Source organism: Bactrocera latifrons, unplaced genomic scaffold, assembly GCF_001853355.1.
Source record: "Bactrocera latifrons isolate USDA-ARS-PBARC rearing strain unplaced genomic scaffold, ASM185335v1 scaffold_286, whole genome shotgun sequence".
In the NCBI taxonomy this organism is placed as follows: domain Eukaryota; kingdom Metazoa; phylum Arthropoda; class Insecta; order Diptera; family Tephritidae; genus Bactrocera; species Bactrocera latifrons.
The window spans coordinates 1-10,499 of NW_017536474.1; the positions used below are offsets into that span (position 1 = coordinate 1).

The 10,499-nt window shown below is 35.6% G+C and overlaps 1 protein-coding gene across 2 annotated transcripts; it reads right to left on the reverse strand.

Annotated features, from left to right (window-relative positions):
* Positions 1-8,744: 8,744 nt before the first annotated feature.
* On the reverse strand, positions 8,745-10,499 carry LOC108970151 (soma ferritin-like). Of its 2 annotated transcripts, none has more exons than XM_018935347.1 (3): positions 10,343-10,499; positions 9,871-10,014; positions 8,745-9,732 (listed from the first exon to the last, which is right to left on the reverse strand). In XM_018935347.1, exons 2-3 carry the CDS (start codon positions 9,980-9,982, stop codon positions 9,173-9,175), a joined length of 672 nt encoding a protein of 223 aa, XP_018790892.1. In that variant the 5' UTR covers positions 9,983-10,014; positions 10,343-10,499; the 3' UTR covers positions 8,745-9,172. The 2 variants fall into 2 exon arrangements, with proteins under 2 accessions (XP_018790892.1, XP_018790893.1); XM_018935348.1 differs by lacking the exon at positions 10,343-10,499 and adding an exon at positions 10,178-10,273.

A 10,499-nucleotide genomic window follows, 5' to 3' on the forward strand; every position in this document is an offset into this window, starting at 1 on the left:
TTATGTATATTCGTCTATGATTTGCATGCCACTGCAATTTACTATTCAATTTTTGCCAAAACATTTGATCATTGATTGTTTATCATCGTTTGATGAAGTTAATCCACTAATACCTACAGTTCGAATTGGATTTCAAAAATGAAAGCATTGATTTGCTCAAATAAAGGCAATTATTGCTTTCCGAAAACCGATATCAATATGTTACATTATGAAAAAAATGAAATCTCAATAAAATTTGTGAAATTCATATGTTGCAATTCGAGTAATTGACTAGTGAGTCATGTAAAATTAGTGGTTTGAATAGCAGTGGGTACAGTTAAAGTAGCAGTAGGTACAGTTTAATATAGTTTTCTTTTATATTTATTAACATTCGAAATAATTTAGCGATTAATATTATGAATTATTCATGTTCAAATCTCACAAGTCCCCATTCTAAGTAACAGTAATTTTCCGAACGATGAGAAAACTAAAATTTCTGTAAAAATACTCACCCACTCCCTTGCCAGTTAACATTAAAAGTGTCATTCGTATGATACTTCTAGAAGTATTCATATTATTTTTTCTTCGCTACAGAATAAATAAAATTAGTAATCAATTTTCTATAGAATCCACAGGAAATGGCTGTTTTGATCTCGAAAGCTAGATTTTCTCATATTATTCTTGTAAAATTGACTGCTAACAGGGCCACGTCAGCAAGTTCTTCAAATTACAAATGGATTTACTGGCCATGGCAATGCAGTTCTTAGTATCAACGAAGAAAATAAAGATATCAAAAATGAATGGTTTGTCCACCATATGCCATATGAAATCCCCATTTTGATATTGTTATACACATATAATATTATATTGTCAATAGCGCTGATAAAATTCATATTTATAAGTCTATAAATTTATGCACAAATACCTCTACGTATAACTAAAACAATTTCACATATAATATATATATTGTTATGTGTCAATATTTCTTCATCTTATTTCTCGCCTTTGAAGCGTTTCAGGGGGAATAGTAGTTATGGATGACAAGCGCAATATTAAAGAGAATTTATAGTTGATAAACACGTTTCATACGAAATTACATGAAATAATGAAATGTTAAATTGCAATTTGTTATCAACTTAAATACACATGTGATTAAAATATGTGCTCTGGCTTAGCCTAGAACACTTATAGAAAAAATGTAACCTATAAATTTGATTCATGAGTGAATAATATATATGTATGTATATTAGGATGATTCAAAAAAAAAAATTTTTTTTCGTTTGGTACTTTGAAAAATAGGTTCCTATCCACCTCTAAGGAAGCCTCTCCAAGAATGAGTTCTTAATTGTAACGGGAAGGTCCTCCTACTTACAATTTTCTATTTTTCCTTATTATCATATAGAAAACTTTATATCTCTATCTAATTTTTTTTTGATTCACCCTAATGTATATACTTGTATACAATATAGAATGTAGACAATCTTATATATCATAAGTTCAAATATTTCCACCTTTTCTTTAACGAATGACAGGTTTGAAGAATGTGAAGTCCATTATTCTGATTGAAGTAAACCTTCATCAGTAAGACGCGACTGAAGGTTATTATTCATTACATTGATGATTACTAATCTAATCCTTTCTCTAGAAAACTTGTAAGGCCGACTCAGCAGATACTGTCATCGTTCATGCCTTTGGGGTTTGATCTTTGTTCGTCGAGAGAGGGTCTTACTTCTTTATTGCCTACTCAGTCCTAAGGAGCAACTGTTGGCAAGAGTTATCAGAGAGGGTCTTTCATCCCAGCCTATTGTTTCCTTTTCATTGGAGGCGTTTTTTACGTTTCGAGTCCCAATTCCAGCGCTCAAACCTTCTCACTTTAGCTCGCCTGCAAACAGATGTTTTTTTGCTACCGTCGTGAGCTTCTGAAGCCATACATATGTATGAATGTAAGATAATCGTTTCTGACCACTACCAAGTGAATGGCGCTCAGAGAAATTTGCTCATTTGAGAGAACTTCTACACGTGACTCCATCGTCCAGTTTCTAAGCAGTTTTGAAAAATCTGATGTATTTTTTCAGGAGTTATGGCTTTGAACTTACATCGAAAGAATATCGTTGGTTTGAGTCGTTAGTGTAGGGCAGTTTTTTATAGTTTAGTTTGCTGATCCCTGCTATAAACCGTCAGCTTCGAATTCCAACGCAGAATAACTGTTGCCAATAGGTGCTACTTCGGACTGAGTAGGCAATTGAGTCCTCTATCGATAAACAAAGACCAATTCTATAAGTCATTCATCGTCACCGTCCTGCTATATGGTGCAGAGGCATGGAAGATGACAACAGCTGATGAGTCAGCGTTACGAGTTGTCAAAAGAATGGTTCTGTACGAGATATACAACGACATTGGTATAATTCAGCGAATTAAGAGACAGCGGCTACGCTGGCTAGGTCATGTCGAACAAATGGATGAAAACTCTCCAGCTCTGAGAGTATTCGACGCAGTACTCCCTGTTGGAAGTAGAGACGAACCCCTCATTTCGTTAGAAAGAACAGGTGGAGAGTGACTTAATCTCAGAACAGCCCGATTTTGTTATAAAGAGAGTTTTGAAACTAAATTAGCCATATCTTCAAAAGCAACATGGTAAAATTGGTCCGAAAGGACATAAAAGTGTCTCTGAATACAATAAGAAACCACTTGAGGGAATTTCAGATACTAATTCAGGCCACGACGTCAAAAGCTTTACTTATTGCAAAACAATTAAAAACACATCAAGAGTGGTCCTAGTTTCGAAGAACTTGATTTTCATAGACCAGAGTCTTTTATGTGACAGCTACTTATATGCTAAAGTATCGCTGCTCGCTGTCGAAAATTCAATTTCCCGATATCTCACAAACTTAGTAACTAGACAGACAGACAAACAGATGTGGCTAAATCAACTAGGCTCCTCTCGATTATAATTTAATTTAATCGAAAACCAAATAGCCACGTCATTTATTCCATTTATAGTTACCATTTAAAAGACAGAAATATAGTATATATATACATGTGTATGTATTTGTATTTTAYAAGTAAWTCAGTTCATTTACTTATGTCAGTGCTGGTTGCACTTCAATCACAGCGACAAAGGCAAATGCAAACACTATGACGCATGAAATTGATAATCTTCGCCAGTTTGCGAGCAGTGTGCAATAAACAAAGACAACAACATGCACAAGAGTACAAATATCTATGTGTATTTATATTGCCATAATGCAAAGTTCATACTCTGTACTCGCACATGTGCAGAAAGATCTCACTAATTACGCCTTGACACAACCAGGCGCCAAATAATCTATAATGATATTGGTTGAGAGAAAAATTACTACTTTTAGCCGGTACCAACACTGTGCCCGCCGGCAATTTTGTCTAATGATGTGTAGTTATTTCATTTCAATTGAAATTCTATTATCGGAAATCGAAAAGAGACCATACTTCAAATTTAAATTTTTAACTTTTACAAGGTACTTTACATACTTTGGCAACTTGTTGCTCGAAGATTATGATATTTTTGTTTACTTAACGGTTAACTTAAAGAGCTAAAAAGTAATACGTGTGCTGGGACTTTATCTTTCAATACGAGTATAAGTTGTTATGATGAACTTTAGTGTTAGCTTTTTAGTCGAAGAGACCGAAATATACCTATAAGATGATCCATTTCGACGTTCCCTACTTTTTAAAGCAAAAACACAAACATTTCAAATTTAATACGGAATGTTTACTATCATTCGAAAGAATATTCTTTGGTATTTAATTTGAATTTTTGAAGTTATCTAATAATGGCCACGGCTATGTGTCATATGGTCCATCCATTGAGTAGAATTTTCGATGACTCGTTCGAGCATTTCAACTGGTAACTGGCGAATGAGACGAGTGACGAGTTTTGCTCCAAGGCCTGAATCAAAGGCGGATTGTCCGCATAGACTTTTAGACTTATATATATTATAGACTTATATATATTATAGACCTTTCTTTCATATCCCCACAGGAAAAAGTCTAACGGTGTGATATCACACAAGCTTAGTGGCCAAGGTTGTTCAAAACGTGAAATCATTTGCTCACCGCAGTTTTCTCTCAATACATTCATTGACTGGTGCGATTTTTGGGAAGTGGCGCTCTCTTGTTCAAACAAAATCTAGGCGAGACCACGAGCTTCAATTTCAGGCTTCAAACAGTTGGTTATCATGGCGCGTTAATGATCGCCATTGACGGTTACATTCTCACCGGCATTCTACCGCTCCACAGCCACACCAAACCGTTGTTTTTTTCTGGATTAAATGGCAGTTCTTGGATCTCTTCAGGATGCTTTTCTTCCCAAGTTGGCCTCGAAACAAAATTTGGCTCGAAAATGTCGAATATTCTTGAAAGGTCGAGCGGCTTCAGTTCTTGCACAAGTTGCACTTGCACGTTTTCAATTTAAGATCTAGACGTAAAATGCACGAAAACGTTCAATACGTCAGTTGAAGTTACTGCGAACGGTGCCGAATCGACTCTACGGCACGGCTCTCGCGTGATCTGTCAAAACAAGGCTTTCGAAACTAGTACCTCTACTTGGATCTCCCGTTATTTAGTGGCTTTTTTCGGGAATCAACTCCTCCGATTTAAACCGTTTTCAATCGCACAAAATATACTTCAAAACATAGGCAGGATGTGAATTTTTTAAAGGCTTCCTGAACATACATACATACATAATTTACGATATATTACCGAAAAATATTGGCCAACTTATGCTTCCATCACTTGATGGACAAATAACGGTAAAATATAACACATATGCTGTTCTAGATGGAAAATTTCAAATCCCATTAGACATCTAAACCGTAATCGGTACATAGTGAATACTATACTGACTATAGATTAAAGATGCTGGAAGAAAAAAGTGAGAGAGGTTTCAGAATCTTACTTGCCAACAAGTTATGTATTTTCAAAAAAAAAAAAAAATTAAAAAAAATGCGAACTTCTGAAGATAATAAATTTACAGTTAAAAGTATACTTCTATCTTATTTTTAACGTTATAATGACCAAAGATAAGCACAAAAAGTATGAAATGCCCTAAACCCTTAAAAGTGTGCAATAAATTTTCACATAAAAATTAACTACAAATAAGATTCATATATCAATTAGTAACGGTCATTATAGAAATGTGCCACAATTGCGGGCACATGTGTTCTTACATACAGACACATTATTACAATATATACACAAAAGCCTAACAAAGAAAGCCCCAAGCGCAGAAGACCAAATGAAGATTATCTCGCCCATGCACATACAAACTTGTGGTAAATAATATTTTACGCTTTAATAGGGCCAACATGTGCCCTGCTAATCAAATAGCTAACATGGGCCAGCAAATGTGCAACAAACACGTGAATTCCATGTAAACTTTGGAAGACCAACGACATAACCTCGAACTCCTCGCCACTAACTGTTCATAGCGTCAACACAAATCCGAGCATTAACTGCGTGTGTTACTGTAATTACGCAGAGAGCGTATGAATGATAGACTTAGAAGACGCATATGCCAATCTGCCCATAATGCCAGAAGCTTGGCTCGTCATATGCGCACAGAGTTGCAATAACATTGTGCTTTTTAATGTGGCGCAAATTGGTAAGAGTTCCCAGTTTCCGTCGGTCGCACAGTTCACATCATTTAATTGCTGGGGCATTCTGTGTACATCATCACAGATTGCACTGGTCGCTCATTAAATTACTATAATCCACTTAATATTAATTGCCCTGATTTAAACATGTCTTATGGCTCACATAGTCTGGGAATCATACTTAAGCTCATGCATATGTCCCGTACTGTATGTATGTAGGGGGTATTCTTGGCAAATTTTATTGCAATTATTTTTCTGGAGCTCTCTCGTTTCAATAGTTTCGGCTCATTAATGTCATGAATGGACCATGCTCATTTCTAGTACGCATCAAAGGCTCATTAATACTACGACTCCGGGCTTAATAATTTTGCTTCCTTGATTTACCCTGTAGTAAATATAACTGTTAGGTAGCCCATGGAGTAGTGCTGTTGACCTTTTATGTTTTGAGAACTTTAACTCTCACAAAGTGTAATCCTAGAATTTTGGCCACAATATTCTAATTTTTGTTATTCTTATGGCTGTTTAGAGCATATATTTCATCTGAGAGGTAGTAATGCTAGAATTCTCTTCCCATAATTCTTATTTTATGAGGTGGATATTCTACTTCCAACTCACTTCGAATCATTTGCCCTTGCTCTATTACTCACACTTCACATTCTCAAGTGCGTGTACTAATTTTTCCTGCGGGGTGCATTTAACGGTCACATGTGTATCACTGCAATAGTCATTATATTTTAACTGCTCTTGCCCTATTACTTACCTTTGTTGTACCCTAATGATTGTATGAATATTCGTCTGCTCTTTGGGGCGGTTATTACACCAAAATAATTGCTGTTTAGCTCAAATTATATTCAGAATTATGGCAAAGTGGAAATTCGTGCAATTTTCATGCGCCTATGTTTGCGTACCATATGTTAAAGTATCTATCAGATATATACATACATACATATATGTACTATTGTACACTATAAAGTAACCCTTTTTATAAAGTGATTTTTAGCTTACAACGCTTCTGCATATACGCTCATATCTCTGCTTCCAATTGCATATTAGTTTTTGGTAAGTAATGTGCTCGTCGGTCGTATTCGAAATTTGCTTCTGCAGCAATTTCCTTTTAATTTATGCATTTTAATAATGTGCGGCAATTAAAATTTCTATTCTGGATACAATAAAACTATAAAATTGTGAGTGCAACAGCTGGTGATGACGGAGTTGAAGGTTTTGTATGCAGTGCGCCGACCCTTTCTAGCAACATGTGGCATTGGGTTTAACATACCATATACCTGAGAGCTGGAAACAATATTTACATATTTATTAAATATTTACATAATAGAGTTTAGATAGCAATTCACTAGTATGTCTTTTACCTCTGTTGTAGACGGTATCTGGAGTTGAAAATCTGCTACTACCCTTAGAACTATTAACTAAATGGATCCTAATGAGTTATATCTCACTATAATTTTTTTTTCTGGAAACTGATAACCTAGGCCTCCACACTTGATTTAAAAATCCGTTTATCGAGTGACCTTTAGATGTTTGTAAACAAAAATAAGTCGCTTGAGGCTAAATTTGAAGAATATGGGTCACATAGCCCATTTGGACCTTGACGAAAGAGGAGGTGGGCTTCCAAGTGTTGTTAAATTGGAATTCTTACTAAACGCTACGGTTTTTCCTGCAAATCAACACTGACAGTTTTGATCCTTTTCAAGTAATCGAGGTATTTTTTTTTTAATATCTTTTATATGACAGATCTCGCGTGGGTCATGTCAAACTGTCGTGTTATAGTTGTTCAGTATTATTACGCATGTTACGTCGTGTTCTTAAATTGAAAGCGTACAAAATACAGCTTATGCTAGAATTGAGGGCACTTGGCTTTCCTAAGCGACATCGCTTCGCTCTATGGGCTCTTGAGAAGATCCAAGAAGATCCGACATTTTCGAGCCAAATTTTATTCAACAATGCGACCCATTTCTGGTTCAATGGTTGTATAAACAAGAAAAATTCCCGCGTTTAGGATGACGACCAACCTAAAGAGAATCAAGAGCTACCATTTCGCCCAGAAAAAAATTACAGTTTGGTGCGGATGGAATCATCGGTTCATATTTCTTCAAAAATGATGTCCATGAGAACGTAGCTGTCAATGGCAACCGTTATAGCGCCATGATAACCAACCAAATGATGTCTGAAATTGAAGCTCGTGATCTCACATATCGTATTAATCACCGGATTTATTGAGGCCGTTTTGGGCTGGTCGACTGGCCATCAAGATCGTGTGGCATTACACCGTTAGCCTTTTTCCTGTGGAGATACATATGTAAAATATATATTCTATTCAATGGGCAAAATATCATGCGTCTCATTCGCCACGAACGAGTCATCGAAAATAAAACACAACGGGTGGACCATCTGTGACATAGCCGCGGCAAACATTTGAAAGAGATAATCTTCGAAAAATAAATAACTAGGAATGTTCTTTCTAATGATAAATATTCCCCATTAAAATTTAATTTAAAGTTTCTGTSSTTTTTCTTTAAAAAGTTAGGGAACCCCGAAATGGATCACTTTTTATATCTAAAAGTACAACATTTCGCAAAATACCATATGTGACATATGGAAAAATATTATTTCTGTAAGAGTTGTAATTTCGTTTATAAAATAATAATTTTTTAACAGCTGTTTGCAAACACTTATAAATCAAGCATCTTCTTCTCTCACGTATTACTCTCTCTCTGTTTCACTCTGTTTTTAAATATTACAAATTCTTCTATGGCATATACATATGTATGCTTTCTGGCGAATTCTAGTATATTCCGTCAGATATTTCCGTTTAGTTTGGGTAGGTCATTTGTAAATAATTTTAAACGGAAGCATATAAATTGAATGGGAAAGTTTGGATATCATGCAATCAGCTGTTTGTCGACTATGTGCTTACTAAATTGTATTATGGGGACAAAACAACGCTCAATACTGCTCTCAAACACACCAATTCCTGGAGAGAGCAGAGAGTGGCTGCACATAATGAGTAAATGAGCATAAATGAATTTGAGATTTTGTTTCTCAGTCGCATATTTATTTATTTAGTTTTTGTAAAAATTATCGCACCAAGTATCACAATTCAATGGAAACAAATAAATATGAGAGTCGAAATTTTAATTTTTTTTTTACTATTTCGTTAATTTAACATTTATATTTTTTAATGTAATCCATTAGGAAAGTTACAACTTCATGGAGGGTAAATAATAATAATAATAGCAATGAACAATTCAAAAATGGTGTAGCACTTATTTTTAATAATACAAATAATTTCATGGATGCGCCTTTGTGCCATAAGCTGAAACTTGGTTGGTTGTGGCCTAATTAGCAGTCATAAAGCTGAAGATTTAAATGCGCAAAGTTGGAATTTATATATTTTTCAAGCAAATTTAGTTACATCGTTATGGTTTCTTTTGTAATGTAATTAAAGAAATACGTATAGATTCTTGAACGTAAGTTATATGGTTATTCTCAGYTCCAGCTGAACTAATATGTAAGTCAGCGCACAATCTTYMCTGCTGCAACACCATTTATTGCTTCTCCAAGTACTGGTCGAATAAGTAGATGCCCAATGAGGGATCGGGTTGGTTCATTATCTTCGACAAATCGTTGACGAAGCCCGAAACCTTGCGCACGGAATCAGCCTGCTTGTGCAAGAATTTCTCCTCAATGTAGTGAGCGGTCTGTGGGTCATGTGGGCGTCCATGTGTCGACTGGTAGTGCACATGGCCAGCATCAGCGGTCAAGGTCTTCTCAATATCCAAAGCAATGCCCAATGAGTGTAATTCATCCTCCTCCAATTTCAATTTGCTTTGAGCAATAGAGTTGGGGTGCTGACTGATGGCACGGAAGTCAACTTGGCCACCACGACGTGTCACATGTTTAATCAAATCAATAGCATCATCGAAAGAGCGGTCCGACAAATCGCGGTAAAGCTTGCTGAAACCGGGACGATTCTTCTGGTATGAATTGTAGAAGGATGACAACAACAGATATTGATAGGACTTGTGCAGATTCAAGTTGATGTAGGATTGAATGGTAGATTCGACATTCTCAATGCCGCCATAACGGGAATGGCAAACCACGGGGGCTGTAAGCGAAACGAAAGGAATAAAAAAACACAAGACAGGAAATAATTTAGTTAAACTCGGTCAAATGAGCGCTTTCATGTGTTTGAGCAGGGAGTATGCATTTGTATTTTTGTTGTTATTGTTCTTGCTTTACTTACTTGAGATACTGTTGCTGCAGCCGTAGGTCACATTGGAGTGACAGGCGTAGTTGTCAGCGCTGGCCAGGGCGATAATGCCCGCAAACAGAGTAAGCGCAGTAAAAGRCTTCATAACTTTGGTTTTAATTTTCTGAGTATTTCACTCTGCAAAGAAACGATGAAATTTACACCAATTAATTGTTGTTAAATATTTTTGTTTTTTATTTTGTTTTGTAAAATGTGACAATATTTAAAAAACATATAGTTTTGTTTCCATGCACTAATTGCGTTTCAAGTAGTTTACTCGGCATTTCGCTTTGTTTTCTACCTCTTCGCTTGACACACCAAAATTCAATTCGTTTGTTTCTCTGGAGCAACAACCAACGCGTTTGAGTTGTATATTCGAAATAATGTCTCTTTTAAAGTGTATGGCAAATTTAAAAAGGTTTCACCTCAGCCTCAACTAACTTCTGATAAACTTCCCAGCACTTACCTAATAATAATTCACAAAGGGCTTATTGAATATATCTCAATGTCTCAATTAAGATTTAGTGCAGTATTTAGTTTTTTACTTGTTATAATAATACGCTCTCTTTGTTTTTATACTGTTAAGCACAGATGTGTTTCAATGAAACGAAAATTTCCAACTG